This window comes from Crocodylus siamensis, chromosome 5, assembly GCF_052110815.1.
Source record: "Crocodylus siamensis isolate JL-2025a chromosome 5, ASM5211081v1, whole genome shotgun sequence".
Classification (NCBI taxonomy): domain Eukaryota; kingdom Metazoa; phylum Chordata; order Crocodylia; family Crocodylidae; genus Crocodylus; species Crocodylus siamensis.
The window spans coordinates 205842732-205859243 of record NC_143399.1 but is presented as its reverse complement, the minus strand read 5'-3'; the positions used below and the strand labels follow the sequence as shown (position 1 = coordinate 205859243).

Here is a 16512-nt window from a genome sequence, read left to right as displayed (position 1 = left end):
GGGCCCGCGCTGTTCAACATCTTCACCAGCGACTTGGACAGGGGGTAAAAAGCAGCCTGTTCACATTTGCTGATGACACTAAGATGTGGGGGGAGGTGGGCACGCTAGACGGGAGGAATAGGCTGCGATCGGAGCTAGACAGGTTACAGGGGTGGGCGGACGAGAACAGGATGGGATTTGACACCGACAAGTGCACGGTGCTGCACCTGGGGAGGAACGACCGGCACCATCCCTACAGGCTGGGGAGCTCCCTTCTCCCTTCCCGGCAGGGCAGAGGCGGAAAAGGGTCCTGGGGTCACTACAGACTCACAGGAGTCGGGTTGGAGGGACCTTGGAGATCTGCAAGTCCGAGCCCCGCCCGGGCGGGAGAAACGCTGGGCTCAAGTGACTCCAGCCAGGTCGGCATCCAGCCTCCTCTTAAAGGCCCCAGGGTAGGAGTGTCATTTTGATCTTAGTGTCATGATGATTTAGTGTCATCTTGACATGAGTGACTCCGAGATGAACACGGCCCGGCAGTGCGGGGACGCGGTCAGGAAGGCCGACCGCGCCTTGTCCTGCATCCACAGATGCATCTCGAGCAGGGCCAGGGGGGTGATCCTCCCCCTCTGTGCGGCACTGGTCAGGCCGCAGCTGGAGGACTGCGTCCGGGTCTGGGCGCCGCGCTTCAGGCGGGATGTGGGCAGCACGGAGAGGGTCCCGAGGAGGCCGCCCGCATGGTCGGGGCAGCAGGGCAGGCCCTACGGGGAGAGGCGACGGGCCTGAACCATGAAACCGGATGCCCCCGGGGGCACGGGGCCGAGGCCCGAGAACAGGCCATCTCCCGGCGCCGCCCCCCCCGCGCGCGGCCCGGCCCGGCGCCTGAGGCGAGGCGAGGCGAGGCGCGGCGCGGCGCGGCGCGGCGCGGCGCGGCGCCGGAGGCCTCCGGCCGGCAGGGGGCGCCGCGCGCCGCGGACGGCGGCGGATCCCGCTGCAGCTCCGGGGCCGGGCCGGGCCGGGCCGCAGGTAGGAGCGGGGACGGGCCCGGGGGCGCGCGTGCATGCACGGGGGGGCTTCCATGTGTGCGTGCGTGGGTGCTCATCCGTGGGTGCACCCATGGGTGCGCAGCAACTGCAGGCGTGTACGTGGGCGTGCTTCCGTTGGTGTGCACATGTGTGTATGCATGGGTGTGTGTATGTGCACGCTTCCATGTATGTGTGCATGGGGGAGTGTGTGCATGCATGTGTGTGCTTCTGCATGTGTACATGGGTGCTCACGTGGGGGGGTGGGGGGCCCTCCATGTGTGCATGGGTGTGTGGGTGTGGGTGCATCCATGCATGCACATGGGTGTGTGCATTTGTGTGCAGGCATGGGTGTCCAGGTGTATGTTGCATGTGTGGGTGTGCGTACGTGTGTACAGGTACATATATGCATGCATCGGGTGCACTGCATGCACATGTGCGCGCATGCATATGTCTGCACGTGCATGTGCACACGTGTGGGGCTGGGAGCAGCACCGGGGCACCGGGGAAGACCTGGACCCATCTCAACCCCCAAAGGACCCAGCGGTGTGCCTCTTTCCCCTAGTCTGGGTTTCCTCCAGGAGCTTGAGGCTTAGCCTGTTTTTGTCCCGAGTCCGGACACCAGGCAGCGGTCCCCCCGCCTGGCACGGAGACCTACTGACTGGGCCGTAAGCAGTCGCAGTCCGTCAGTGGCTTCCTCCAGCTGCGCTCGTGTGAGTTTGAACGAAAAGATTAAAAATGTCACAAGTCCAGCAGGAGCGGCTGGAAATTGCAAGGGGAAAAAAATGAACCCCCAGAGAGTATTGGTTTGCTGAACTTAGAAAAGGGAAAGTTCGGTAGAGAATCCCCTTGTCCAGCCCCACCATGCCACCTGTGCCCACATAGGGTTGTTCCTTGTTCTGGAGGATCTCGGTCTTCCAAGCAAGGGAGCGCCCATTGCTCTCCCGTGCTGACAGCCAGACACTGCAACACAACCGGTTTGTATGAAGAGAAGTCAGAATGGCCCCCAGACTTATATAGTGCCGAGCCCCCGGGGCTCAGGGAGGAATAAGTTATCGCCATGCAGATCACCTAGCCAATTACAGGCACCTCGTTTTGATTCTCAACCGTGTCCGACCGCACTTGAGTTCATCTTAAACTCTGCATGGGCTGAACGAGCATCTCTTATTGTACAAAGTCCTTTCGGAAAGCGACTGGGCAGGCAGTCTCTACTAACATGCTTGGATTTACTTTTTTTTTGGAAAGAGAACTGAGTTGCAAATGCAGCACTCCATATGTTATTTTAATGTTTTTTAGTTTAATTTTAATTCTTTTTAAAGTGAAAATCCTGCTTCCAACAAGGGGACAAATACCGAGAGGTGCCAGGATACTGCCACTGCCATTCAGGGCACGATTTAACTCTAAGGTGATCCTTTTTGGCGTTAGGTGGACAATATTTGGACACCCAGAGAATGTTGATGTTTGCTCCTAAAGAGTAGAGATTTGGCGACTACTCGGCGTTCCTTGCAAGTTATGGGATAGTAGATGCAAAATTCAGCGTGTGCCTTTAGCTAACCGAATGCTGTCGGTGCGGTGTAAGGAGGTGTGTGGAAAAGTGGCTTGCTTTACAGTGGATTTGCTTCTTAACAGAAAGGAAGTGAACAGAAATTACCTTCTGGGGTGGCTGTAGCCTCTCATTCTCTAGGGCACCTACCTATTGAATTATAAGATGCGTCTACACATGCATTAATGCACTTTAATTTATGCACATTAAATCTAGTACTAGGGCATGTCTAGATGTTCATTAATGCACTTTAGGTAATGCGCATTAAATCTATCACCTTCATTGTGAAGTACTAGAAAAGGGCACATTAGCTTATTTTAATGTGCATTAGCTATAGAGCACAGGTTTTTTGGTGACGCTTTAATGCACATTAAAATATGTTAATGCATATCAAAGCGCATGTGCACATGCGCCCTCCAGTGTGAGTTACTAAGAAAACGTGCATTAGCTTGTCTTAAAGTGCATTAACTAAAGAGCACGGGGCGCCTATACATGTACATTGAGGCTGCTCCGACACACTGTAATTACAACGCTTCAGAGCAGACTTGATTAATCAAGTAATTACCACGCTCCAGCGGACTCCAGTGTCACATGTATCAGTGTCCCTGCACTGAAAAATGGTGGCGGGGCACTTTATCCAAAGCTCGTTTGACAAGCTTTAGTTAAAGCACCCCCACCACCATTTCTCAGTGTCACAGGGGCACTTAGGTGCCCTATTCCTAGAATAGGATTAAGGAGCTGGCAATCACCGGGGCAACTCAGGTGCCGGTTGCTATAGCAACCAGGACAGTCAGGTGACCGGAACGGGGCAGGGCCGGGCCTATATAAACAGCCCAGGCCAGAGCCTGGGAGGCAGTTCCCTCCAGACAGCCGTGGGAGCAGGAGCAGGAGCAGAAGCAGAGCAGGCCAGGTGGATGGTTGCTGCCTGGCCACGCAGACCGGCTGCAATGATGCAGGGGAAGAGAGAACCCTAAGGGAGGTATGGCTAAGAGCCAGCGTGGCACGGAGTTTATGCTGTGAGCCAGAAAGCTCCTTGTGGTTATGTTACAGCCGTTTGTCTCTGGGTTTAGTTACTGTTATACCGGAGGACCGGGTGAGGCTGTAGGGGTGTGAAGAGGGCTCCCCAGTAGCTTGGGGGTTCCCGGTGCCCAGCAAGGGCACAGCGTGCAGTGCCCCAGGGGGCACAGCACTTGAGAGTGCCGGAGAGGCGTCTGGTGAGTTTGGGGTTGGGACCCCAGCCCATGAGGGCGGTTGCCCAGTAGGGCGCACGACCCGGAGGAAGGGTCAGGGGGCCAGGCACGGCTACGGGCCACCTGAGCCCCGGGTGTGAGCGGCGCGAGTGCAAGAGGCGCGAGCGCGAGAGGCGCGGCATAGGCCCCCGAGAGAGTGAGGAAGTGCGGGAAGCGCAACATAGGCCCTGAGAGGGCAGGAAGCGCCAGAGAAAGGGGTGTAGGTTGTGTGACAGGCCCAGGAGCGCCGGTAAAGGGGTGTAGGTTACGGGACAAGCCCAAAGGCGCCGGTAGAGGGGCGCAGGTTGCACGACCAGCCCAAGGGCACCAGTGAAGGGGCGCCAGGGGTGCAATAAGCCCAAGAGTACTAGAGAGTGGGCGCCGGGGCGTGGCGAGCCCAGGGGTGCCAGGTGTGTGACAGGCCCGGGGGTGCCAGAGAGGGGCGACGAAGGGCAAGGACTTGATAACGTCTGGGAACAGCTGCGAGGCTTGGGGCGTGCTGAAGGGGAGGAAGGAGGCATGCATTGCCCATAAGGCTGGGGTTGCACCGAGTCACCCCATATGGGACGGGGGTAGTTTACCATAATGCCGTGCGGTAGGAGATTGGAGGCAGCCTCCCATAGAACCATATACATACCAGCAAGACGTGGCAGGCGAGACTAGGGGGCACTAGATCGCCTAAGTGACATGGCAGGAGGGGCGCTAGTGGGTTCACGGCCGCCCCTAGGCCCCGCCCCCGTGACATTCAGCATGGGGGCACTGATAAGCATAATGCTCCGGATGCTGTAATTGGAGCAGATCTCAGAGCTGCTCTAATTGCAAAGTGCCCACTTGGCTCCTGGAGCACATGTATAAACACCCACGGTTTTTAAGTGACACATAATGTACATTAGTCTTTCAGTGCACATTGACTAAATAGCGTGTATTTTCAGTGGTGCTTTAATGCGCCTTAATATAGGCTGATATGCATTAAAGTGCACTTGGAAACTAAGTGATGCCAGGAAGAGACATTTAGTTTGAGTGCTCAGTTTTACTGAAGCTTCAGCTCTGATTCTGTCAGGGAGAATGAGCTAATTTTTGCTCTTACTTGTGCAGGTGTAATCCCAAAAAACTCTGCTGGTTTCTGTAGAGTTACTCTGCATTTATACTGCAGCAACTGCACGTAGAAATTGTCTGGTAGCTGAAGCACTTGGAGCTCTCGGGCATCTGATAGACGCCATTGTAAAAACGTCAGGGTCTGGGGCAGAGAATTCTTGTTTTGCCAGACTTGGACTATAGCCCCAAATTAAACTTTTCCGTTCATTGAGATGCTTGGGTCCTGGAGCCAGGAAATGCTCTCGGTGCAACGCTCTGGAGCGGTGCATGGCTGACTGGCTCTGCAGACGGGTTGCCAGCCATGGGAATCAGCGACGTTCCACACCAACGTGCATTGAATATTCTGAAATAAAAACTTAAGTCGGTGCTGTTCTCGGTGCCTGAGAACGTGGAGGCGGGGAGCAAAGCAGAGGCACCAACACAGCAATAAGGAAAGAAAATCGAAACAGCTTAAGCAAGCAATTCTGGAAGCAGCGAATGCAGAGAGCTAGCTAACGGGCCTGGCTCTCTTTGGGCTGCCGGCCCCACCATCCTGCCCGCAGAGTTTCCCGGGGTGGGCGTAAGGGAGGCTCGGCGCCTTGTTCTGGTTGGTCCCCAAACCTCAGACCCGTGCCAGCTAAACACTTTCCAGCTGGTAAGTCAGGCATGTCATAAAGCCTGACCCAGCTTGCAGGATCACCCCTGCAATGTGATGCTATACAAGCCACTGCCGCCACACAGGAAGTGTCTGTGCTCTTTATCTTTGCCACATGGGAACGTGACCACAGCTTTATCTCGGTTTCTGTGCTTGCTCACAGGCTCCGCCGTGGGAAATGGATTCCCGGCACCCACCCCCTCTGCGACCATCATTCCTCCCCGACCCGACATCTGCAAGAGAGATGAAGGCGAACGCTGCCGAGCTTTCCCTTTGGACCGTCATAGCGGCGATTCAAGGGGTGGAAAAGAAGGTGGATTCTCACGCCGCCCGGTTGCTGAACCTGGAGCGCAGGACGGTGACCACTGAAAAGAAATACTTTGACTGTGAGAAAACAGTCGTGGATTTTGGGAACCAAATGGAAAGCAAGTTGGCAGCGCTGGGCACCCTGATCCAGGAGTACGGGTCGTTGCAGCGGCGCCTGGAGAACATGGAGAACCTGCTCAAGAACAGGAACTTCTGGATCCTGCGGCTCCCCCCGGGAGTGAAGGGGGAGATGCCCAAGGTAAGCGCTGTGTTTGTCCAGGCCATTCACAAAGAAATGACTCCAGCCCTGGGTGTGGGAAGGAGTGCTGCCAAGCACCCGGTGCCTTGTAAATGTAAAGCAAAGCACTGTGTGCATTGGCATTAGCCGATCCAGCAGAAAGTAATGTAAAATTCACACAGGAAAAGTCACATTTACACTTCTCACCGTAATCACGCTGCTCACCATGTTCAGGAGCTGCAGTGAGGTGGTTTACATATCTAGCTAGACTCATAGAAAATTCAGGTGGAAGGGACCTCAGGAGGTCACATCCAGTCCAGTCCAACCCCCTGCTCCAGGCAGGACCAGCCCCAACTACATCATCCCAGCCAGGGCTTTGTCTACCTGGGGCTTCAAAACCTCCAAGGATGGGGAGTCCGCTGCCAGGCCCCGTGTTCAAGCGTCTTTCTGTCCAAGCTTGCAGAAGCAGCCCATCAACAGAGGCAGGTTTCTGGGGACATCCGTTGTGAAACAGTTGTGGTGCTTTCGACAGGGCAAGCTTGAACACAGAGGTTTCATCCTTGAAAAGTGTTGTGCTTGATGCAGTTGTACAAAAACCGAACACAGTTTGGTTGGCAAATGCCGTGCTCCTTTTCCTCCACTGCTCTAGTGTGTAAGAGTGCCTAGCATGACCATTTTACAAGACCGATTGAACCAAAAAGCCACCAGATCTGTGGACTTGACAAACTGCTTGGTGTTTTTACCCCATTTGTCAATTCTGCAGAAGTAGCCTTTGGTATTTGAGGCTTGTGCAGACTGAATGGCTTTGGAGGGGAGTTGGTTGTGGCCCAGCAAGTAGGTCCTGTGCAGTGTGGGCTCTTCTTGGTATAAAGAATTTGGAAAGTTTACTGAATGTATAAATTAAAGAAGTGTAGGCCTTTTAAAGGGACTTCAAGAGATCATCTAGGTCACACCTCTCTGAGGCAGGATTGAGTATACACTGGCCATCTCTTCTTCCCCGAGGCAGTTGTCCAACTATTCTTGAAAACCTCCATTGATATGAACTCCACAAGCTCCCTGGGCCACCAGTTCCAGTGCTGAGCCATCCTCACAGCTAGACCAAAGCAAGCTAATTGCTTCTCGTCCTAACCCTGGCAAATGTGGAGAATCACAAATCCTTCTCCTTTGGAGAGCAACCTTTCACCTGTTGGAAGACCATTATTATCTCCTGCCACAGTCTCTGCTTTTCTAGGGTAAATAACTGGGTCCTTCAAACATCAGAGGCCGTGTTCTCCTAAACCTCTTATTGTTTTTGATGCCATCCTCCAAGCTCTCTGCAGTTTGTCTACATCAGTCCTGAAGTGCAGTGCCCAAAGCTGCATCTGACTCAGTGTTTCCCAGCCAGCGTGCCACGGCACAGAAGTGTGCCATCAGAAACGAATAGGTGTGCCACAGAATTTTGCCATGGCAACGAGCTGCAATAGGTGTGAGGATGGGGAATGCTGTAACAGGTGTGCCGTGAACATTTCTTATGAATGTAAGTGTGCCTTGGGCTGGAAAAGTTGGGAAACACTGATTTAGTTGAGACCTGACATTCCTGTTGATACAGCCCAGGATGCTGTTTGCTTTCTTCTGCAAGCGGAGCACACTGTTGGCTCATATTCATCTTCCAGGCTAGTGTAGCCCCGCAGCACCATGGCCCAGCCAGTCCTTCCCCCGTCTATATTTGTGCACGCTGTTATTCTTTCCCAAGTGCAGAACTTTGCACTGTCCTTGTTGCAGCTCATCATTGCATCTCATCTAGTTGCTTGTGGACCATTTCTCCAGTGTATCCAGGTCATTCTGGAGCCCAGCCCTACCCTCCAGTGTCTGCGACTCCATCCAACTTGGTACAGATTTGCTAAGCATGCACTCAGTCCCATCACCTGCATCCATGAATAGTCTCACTGATCTCAGCAACCCATTTCTGATCTAAAACACCATGAGTGAGGGTAGTCGTAGTCTGGAGCTCGCAAAGGCTCTCCCAGGAATGATCATAAGGGGATGAAGTTCTCCTCGAGCTGGTTCGGAGTCATTCCTCTCCGGGTTTGTTACACTGTTCATGTCAGTCCTGAATGCTAGGTCCACTCGGGTTGTTCCTGCTTGTTTCCTTGCAGTACTGGCACACATCGGAGACCATAACAGACGTATCATTTTTCAGGAGAGATGTGTCTGTCCTCTGCTGTCTCTCATACCTTATGCCGAGGGAGGGGAGCAGTCAGGCTGCAGTCCAAGGTGCTGGGCTCTGACCTCTGTGCTTGCAGGTCCCGACGGGTTTTGAAAACGGTGCAGCTTACTTCTCTGAGCAGGAGTGGGAGAACTTAGACGAATGCCAGAAAGAGCTTTACAAGAACGTGATGAAGGGCAACTACGAGTCCCTGGTCTCTCTGGGTAAGGCTTGCTCTTCACTCATTCATTCAACACTCGGGGTGCTGCCGGCTGAAGGCATCTGTCCACCGTGTGGGTTTGCTGTGGCAGTGGAAGACCCCATTCCTCCCACAACACACCTGTTCTTGCAGGGACATTACAACTGAGGTTGGCCGGGAGAGCAAAATCAGGCATTGCCCACAGCATGGTCCTTGCTTGGTACTGCTGTCCGGCAGGCAGCGAGGGCTGGGCACAGGAGCTGTTGTGGTGGCTCAGCACATCCTTTGTGGCTCCTAGAAGCAGCGTGGCAGGAAAGCAGCATGGGGAATGAGCGCAGGGAATAGCAGTCATTGCTTCCACGTATACTCTCAGAAAGCTGCTCTGTTTTGTGGGTCCAGCAGACGTAGGCGCTCCTACCGGGAAATGCCAAAGCATCTGTCTAGCGAGAGCATGACATGGGAGCATGTGCATTGTAGTACACAAGCCCCTTTGTCTCCAGCAGCAGTGACGTGGAGAGGCTATAGCAGCACAACAGGCCATCTTAGACCTTTGTATTGAGCTAGAATCCTTTCCAGCCACTTTCTAGTTACTTTAGTCAACTTTTAGCTGTGCGGACTTAAAGTTTGGGGATTTGAAGGCTAGGTTAGCATCAGTGAGGCTAAGGGAAGTAATGTAAAAGGAACTGAGTCACAGGCAAAGAGAAACTTCTTGGAAGACTAGCCAGTCTTAGGACATCTAATCTCGATAAAGGGATCGGGTCAGCGTGTGCTGTCTTGACTAACAGAACGAAGTGCAGGCATCTTGTTACTGTATTTGTCAACGTTTCTATCAAGTCATGTCAGCCTTTGTCTGAGAAGCGGGATAAAAAGGGGCTCAGTACTCTGAGACGGGCTCCTCTGGCTTCCTTTGCTGAGGGTCCCATCTGCAGACGTTGTGAAGATCCAAAACCTCTTAGGACTTGGCCTGTGCATCTGGGTAAGATCTCCCTAGCAGGCAGGTTAGCAAGTCATCAGAGTTTAAGTTGTAGAGATTATAAGTAGTAAGACAGCTCATTTCTGCTTGGAACATAAAAGTATGTCTAGGGCTATTCTTTACTTGCTAGCTGTTGTCATCATTGGAAATTCAAATAAAATGTGCTGAGGCATTCACTCCATTGAAGCGCTCGTTTTGCATGAGAACAGGTGCTCTCAAAAGGGACCCGCAGACCCCCCAGATCTGCTCTAGGGGTCAACGCCCGCGTGCTAGAGGGAGCGTTGATATCTTTGTCTGCCCACAGACTATGCAATCTCCAAACCTGACCTCCTCTCCCGGATTGAACACGGGGAAGCGCCTTGTCCTAGGGACACGGGGGACTCGGAGGAGAGAGAGATCCCTGCAGAGCCCAGCACAGGTAGGAGGGAGGCAAAGAGTGCATCCTGGGGCTTTCCTGTATCGTTGCACCCAGGCAGTTGGTGAGCTACTCTAGAGGCAGCTTCTCACATGGCTCTGAAGGGTGCAGAGAAGCAGCCGCTGATAAAACTTAATGGGACTCCTCTGTCCCTTGAACAGAAGCACTTGGGTTTGCACCAGATGTGGCCTGTGGAAGCGAGGAGAACAGAGGTCTGTGCATCCAGGGACCGGAGAGCTCGGAGCAGAGAGATGTCCCAGCTGGGCCCAGGATCGGTGAGTGATGCAGCGTGCGTCTGGGGGCCCTGGAGGAAAGAGGCCGTCATGGAGCTCTGTGTAGCAAGGGTGAATGGAGAGCCCTGCTTTACAGCCCTCCTGGCTAGAAGAGGAGCTGGCAGACGGCTCCCGCGTCAAAGCGGCTCAGCCCAGGGATTCCAGACAAAAGCCGACTTGGCTGCTGGCTTTCTCCTTCCCTGAGCAGAGTACGTGGTGTCGGAGTCTACCTTTGGGTCCAGCATGAAGCAAGAAGAAGAGCTGCACGCCGAGAGCCAGGAGACCCTGGAGGAGGAGCAGATGTTCCCGGCGCCCAGCCTGGGTGAGTGATCCTACAACAGGCTCTGCAGCCCCAGGCCCTGGAGAGAGCTGGCCCCATGCAGCCGGCGCGGTGGGAAGTTGTGCCCGGAGAGGAGAGCCGGGCCAAGGAGGCAGAGCGGCCAGGCCAGGCGTGGCGGTGAGGGAGAGATGGGGTTGGAGCTGCGCTGAGGAGCAGGGAGGGAAAGGCAGCTTGAAGGGCAGATTTGAGCGTGACACAGGCAGCAGACTCCGGGTGAGGAGTCTGGGTCAGTGGTCATCAGAGCCCAGCAGCCCTCTTGGCCACCTTGGACTCCCCAGCCCGCAGGGCCTCATGCCTGTGGATAGCTGAGTCTCGCAGGCAGCCTTTGGTGGGAGTGTGGAGCCGTGGTGAGACATCTGAACTGCTCTGTGCCCTTGTCTCCACCACCGCAAGGGCCTGACTGTCCCCAGGATATATCTGAGGCATGCGGGTGTCTCCACTCCCGTCAGCGGCAGGAGCCACGACACCGGGGAGACGCAGGACAGCTGGCAGGGTCCACACATCACCTTAGCTGGGCCCTGGGAGGGGTGAGCTCCCCGCTGTGTGCACGGGGGCTCTGGGCCCCATGTCCACCTCCCAGTCAGTGGATCTGCCCTGCCCCTGCCTGTCTGGGGTCCCTCGTTGGGCAGCCCGGCCCACTTAGTCTGTGGGCTGGCAGGCAGGTGGGGAGTGCACGGAGCTGGGAGGCGCTGCGTGCACTCACGGCCTCCACAAGCCCTCGTGAGAGCCAGTCTCCAGCTTCGAGCAGTACTGGGTGTCTGCTGCGGTGCGTCTCCAAGACTTGCTTCGCCTGCTGCTGCTGAGGGTCGGCTCAGTACCAGGCCAGAGGGCTTTGCACCCCGGGCATTGAGCCAGAGAGCTGGGCCCTTACCCAGTCCCGGTCATAGATTGGTCCTTCCAGACCACAGGTCACGCTTGGTGCTTATCCATATCCTGCTCATGGTGGGAGCAGAAACCCAGGAGTGGCTCGGGGCCCACTGGGGAGAAGTCTCTGTGTGCGTCCAGTGCGCCCGACATTGTGCTCGGAGCTCTTCCCCAGCTGAGAGGCCTCCCAGCCTGCCGGCTGCTCCCCAGGTTTATGTTTCCTCCCCTGTCCTTGGTGCCAGTGTCTCAGGTCCTTTCCTCCTCGCTGTATTTTCCAGGCTGACTTTGCTTTGGTTGTTTCTTACCCTGGTTCTCTGTTGCTCCTCTGCCATTACAGGGGGTTTCTTCCTCCCCCTGTCACCAGGAAGGACATTCAGTAAAGCCACCAGGCATTAGACTGGTCCCTGGGTCGTCCCCTCAGCTGCTCCTGATCCGCAGGCTGTGCGTGCTGCTCTCTGCCTTCTGCGTGGCATCCAGCCCATAGGACAGAGCTCAGGGCCGAGCCAGCTGGTATTTGCATGCAGGCAGGTCTGGGGGAGCTGGTACGGGGCATCATGACTCAAAACCAGGTCTCAGAGGAAGCGACTAACCGGCCGTGGTGAACACGCCTGCACTGGCTTCAAAACCTGCCTGTTCTTCGCTGCAGTTGTTTCCTACGTAGGCCGTAGCAGCCCTGCTCAGGCATGGGGAGCAAGTAGAGCGCTAATGCTGCTTTCCCTGAGAAGGATGTCTGTGCAGATACCTCAGGGCATGCCCAGGACACCGTGAGATGGGCCCTTGGAGGCCGGAGAAACACTGCCCCGTTGGCACAGCAGAGGGAACAGACCCCACCTCTGTTATGCACAAGGAAAGAGGCGGTGATCTGAGAAGGGGATGGTTACCTGGACAAGGCCTCAACTCAGTGCCTGCAGCCATCAGTTGTTCCCCTTCCCTTCTCGGTCTCCCAGCCTGTCCGCGCACCGGTTTGGTGCAGTCACCACTAAGCAGGGGGGAGCCTCTCTTTGCTTTTCTGTAAATGCCTCTTGTGTCAATGCCGCTCGGACTCGATTGTTGCAGGGGCTGCAGCTGCTCTCTGCCTGTCCCCGAGCCCAGGGAAGAGGAGCCATGAAGTGCCTAGGACCAAAGTGTGCTCAGGTCTTGTGCATCGTTGGAGCTGTTCACAAGGGCCGATGAGTTGTGCCTGTTGCAGAACCCCCTGAAGGCCCTGGGCATTGCACAGAGGCCTCTGAAAGCCAGACCTGGCTTGCTGAGCTGCTGTGCTGGTGGTCACCTTGTCTCGCCTGCCCGGTGCAGCCAGGCAGTCAGACGGGCCATGCAGCAGAGCAGTGAAGAGGCAACGAAACTGGGAGATGCCATCCCCACAATGGCTTTGTGAAGCAGGACTGTGCACTGTGTTGTGGGTGTGAGTGCCTTGGGCAGGTGCTCTGTACAGCCGGGTTGGGCGAGGGTCAAATGCAGTGAAAGTCGGGAGATGGGATGAACAGGGACAATGTGGCATCTTCACACCTGATTTGCCAGTGTCCTTAGTAACAGCCTGACATTTTCCAAGCACAGGAAGGGGGTAAAAGACTTGAGCACATCATCTCCCCTGGGAGATGCTCAGTGCACCCGCAGGTCGTTCTTCCCCACCCTTCTCTCCCCAAACCGCCGGTGCTCCGGACTCTGCTCTGACGCACTGGTTTCAGAGGAGCTGTGAACCGGGAATGACTCAGGAGGGTTTCCTTTGTTTCAAGCAGGCAGAGTAAATGTCCCTCTCTTTCCCTTTTATTCCAGCGGACAACGGGCTCGTGTTCAGGACTGAACTGCGGGATCACGAGGAGCGTCTCAGACACCTGGAGCTGCAACAAACGTTGCCCGGGCAGACGGAGGAGCTGGTTTTCCAGAGTCCTTGCGAGGAGATGCCCTTGGAGGGCCCATGCAGCTCCGTCGGGCAGCACGGGCCACCTGGGAAGGACGGGCCGGTGGAGCCCATCCCTGCAGAAGGCAGCTTTGGCGACAGCAACGCCGTCCCTTTCTACCGGCGCGGCTGCCCCGTGGAGAGGCCCTTTGTGTGTGTGGAGTGCGGGAAAGGCTTTCGGCTAAAGAAGAGCCTGGCAATGCACCAGCGGGGTCACACCCGGCTGGAGTGCTTGGAGCCGGCTGACCGGGGCGACAGCCTCGCCTTCAAGCAGTACTACGCGCCGCACCCCCGGGTGCCCCCAGGAGCAGGCGCCTACAGCCCCGGGGAGTGCGAGGAGACTTTTCGGCAGAGCCACGGCCTGAAGACGCACCCGCGAGGGCAGCTGGCGGACAGGCCGTACAGCAGCCCCAAGTGCGTGAAGAGCTTTGGCCTCAAACCGGGCTACAGGCCGAGCCAGCGGGGCGCTGGGCGGGAGCGGCCGTACAAGTGCAACCGGTGCCAGGAGTGCTTCTCCCAAAAGAAGACCCTCATCACGCACCAGCGCATGCACGCAGGGCGCAGCACGGGGGCCCTCACCTGCACCTACTGCGGCAAGAGCTTCACCCACCCCTCGGACCTCATCCGGCACCAGCGCATCCACACCGGGGAGCGCCCCTACCCGTGCGCCGAGTGCGGAAAGAGCTTCACCCAGAAGCAGCACCTGCTGCAGCACCAGAAGATCCACCTGCGGGAGCGGGGCTGCGTGCCCAGCGGGCGCGAGGCTTTGCTGGGCAACGTCTTCTTCTAGCCAGAGCGGGAGCAAACACCTGCTCCGGTGTGAAGGGTGCTCGGGAGAACATGTCCCTAGGCAGGGTTGGGGCTGCCCTGCCCCACGGCCAGCAGCCTGGAGCCTCTAGGATCCCCTGGGAAAATAGCTTTCAAGTAAAACCATTAGATGGCTACGGTGTCAAGAGAGTGAATGAACTGATCCCGATGAAGCTGGCGTCTCTGGGAGATCCTGCAGCGGGCAGTTCCGCAGGTCGCGTAGTCCCGTGGCGCACAGGTTCAGAAAGCCTCTCGGGTCCTGGAGCGCGCGCTGTGCGCCAGCGCCGAGGCTCGGCCTCTGCTCAGGTGCCGGGATCCTGACGGAAGAGGCAGATCGATGGCTAAGGGCAGGGCAGCCCCTCCTCACCTGGGGGGAGGCGTATTGGCAGGACAGACTCGCGAAGCCTTCGCTGCCCTCGCCGCGGGCGTCCTGGAGAGCGAGTCAGCCCAGCCCCTTCTCGGGACATAAATAAAGACCTAATTTGCTACGATTAACACGGCGGAACCAGATTCCACTCGCTCCGCTCCGCGGACGTCAGCACGGAGCGATCCCGCGGTAGACTCTGGAGAAGCTCGCTGCTTGTGCTAGGACGACCGCCCCCAGCCTTCGTCCCGACGAGGAGAGAGCATTTAGCGCGCCTGTTGTCTGCTGCAGAGACAACCGGTAGAATCGAAGGGAAAGACAGTCGCTTAGCGGGAAGGCGGTGCTGGCGTTACACTGAAACACCCATCGAGTTTCTTCCTGCCTTCGCTGACAGCCCTGGTCGCCCCCTCTTCCGTCAGTTTGCCCAGATCTTAACACTTCTGTTCGGCTGACTCGTCGGTTCATTATTTCCCCCCGCCTCCGTTCCCTCTGCGCAGCTCGCAGCGCGTCAGCCGTCTGGTCTGTTCTTTCGCGCTCGTCTTCGGGGATCGTTTCTGTTACGCCACCGCACCAGCGCTTCCGAGCTGCTCTGTGTTTGGCAAGGTGCCCAAACACTTCACTCCCAGCTGCATTCAGACTAAAATTATTACCTGGGTTGAGCCGCGTTTTAGGTGGTCGCTGCAGGCTGATCCACGTCACCTTGAATCTGGGGTTAGATTGTCCCTTCCTCGCTCAGGTCTGAGTCCCTAACTGGGGCTCGGGTGAGCTGACTGGCTGCTGGCTGTTGCATGCAGACAGACATGGGGGAGCCCCTTGAGAGAGAGGAGAAGGGGAAGACCAGGGCACTTGCAGGAGGAAACCACAATCCAGCTTCTTGAGAGAGCGCTCACAGAGCCTTTCCCCTGTGCATCGTACCTAAAAAGTGTCACCGACCCGACGTGGGCCCATCCTCACTGCCCAGCCCAGCTGCGTTTGGCCCAGGTTTGCCTGGGAGCAGCTTTCCAACCTGGTTCATGACGGCTTCACCCCCTGTGCAGCTGGAGGTTTGCGTCTCAGGCTGCAGCAGCTCTGCTTGGGCTGGGAGGCCCCTGGCCCTTCCTCCCAGCACGGTCTCGTGCCCTGGCTTTCATCTTGCCTTTGTCTCCCGCCTCTCCGAATATTGCGGTCCCTGAGCCACGAGGGCTTTGTGCTCGTCACGAGACGCCCCAGCCAGTCCGGGCCGCTGCGAGGCAACCGGGGCAGAGCCCGCGTCTTCCTGACACGAAGGCTCCTGCCACTTGTGCTAGAGGAGAACCGCTCCTCGCAGGTAGCAGTACAGGACTTCTGACACACGAAGGCCCGGCTCTGATTTTATCTAGTACAGGTCCACGAGCCAGTTCCGTAGTGGTCTGGTTTTTAGTTACTCCTCTTAAGCCCTGTGTTTCCCCCTTTTAGCCTGTACTGGTTAGACTGTGAGCCCTCCGGGGCAGGGGACACATTTCTGTGCTATCTGCAAAGCGCCGGTTCCCTTGGCAGCAGTAGATACTTGATTTTTAATAATAAATTTAAACTTGAACACATTGTGCAGGCTGCAAGGGGCTGGCTTCCTCCACACGCTGCTTTTCCTGAGCATCATGGTCAGCTTGTCCTGCGTCTTGGGCCAAGCCCTGGCTTTGGAAGTGGAGCTACCAGGTGCTGGGCTGGGAGCTGCTCTCAAGCTGCCTGTGTCTGGGGAATGCAGTCAGGACCCTCCTGAGCCCCTTGCAATGCCTAATTGCCCCCTTTGGGCGTGCGTGGAGCAGAAGTAGGAGCAAGGCTTGCAAACAGGCAGGGTAGACATGGCCGAACGGTAAGCCTGCTCTTGAACGCAGAGCTTAAGGCCATTCTCGTGGTGCCTCGGCCTCCCACTGGAGAAGAGGCATTGTAGGCCTCGCGCTGCACTGGTTGATCTTGCCGCTCCGGCCGCAGGCTGGGCCTGGAGGCTTGGGTTCGGGGGCTGTCACCAGTAGACCCGGCATGGCAGGGAAGTGAAGGGGCTGAGGAGGGAGTGGAGCTTGGGTGGGCAGGGTGCGGTTATGTGGGGGTCTGGGGATCCCCCCCCCCGTGGTGCGCAGCAGCGGCAGGCCCTCGGGGTGCTGCTGCCAGGTGCCAGCAGGACACACAGTGGCAGATGG

At 56.7% G+C, this 16512-nt stretch overlaps 1 protein-coding gene across 2 annotated transcripts; it reads left to right on the top strand.

The window, feature by feature from the left end:
- Positions 1-864: 864 nt before the first annotated feature.
- On the top strand, positions 865-15918 carry LOC149865218 (zinc finger protein 783-like). Of its 2 annotated transcripts, none has more exons than XM_090048063.1 (7): positions 865-1002; positions 5663-6064; positions 8326-8452; positions 9705-9818; positions 9977-10090; positions 10296-10409; positions 13065-15918. In XM_090048063.1, the coding sequence occupies exons 2-7, from the start codon at positions 5678-5680 to the stop codon at positions 13976-13978; spliced, it is 1770 nt and encodes a 589-aa protein (XP_089904189.1). In that variant the 5' UTR covers positions 865-1002; positions 5663-5677; the 3' UTR covers positions 13979-15918. The 2 variants fall into 2 exon arrangements, with proteins under 2 accessions (XP_089904189.1, XP_089904191.1); XM_090048065.1 differs by lacking the exon at positions 865-1002 and adding an exon at positions 1263-1711.
- Positions 15919-16512: the final 594 nt, after the last annotated feature.

Excerpts from the sequence above, each read along its gene's own strand:
- LOC149865218 (XM_090048063.1), top strand. The coding sequence starts at position 5,678 with ATGGATTCCCGGCACCCACCCCCTCTGCGACCATCATTCCTCCCCGAC. Across the intron at positions 6,065-8,325 it reads TGAAGGGGGAGATGCCCAAG|GTCCCGACGGGTTTTGAAAA; the intron begins GTAAGCGCTGTG and ends CTGTGCTTGCAG. Across the intron at positions 10,091-10,295 it reads CCCAGCTGGGCCCAGGATCG|AGTACGTGGTGTCGGAGTCT; the intron begins GTGAGTGATGCA and ends TTCCCTGAGCAG.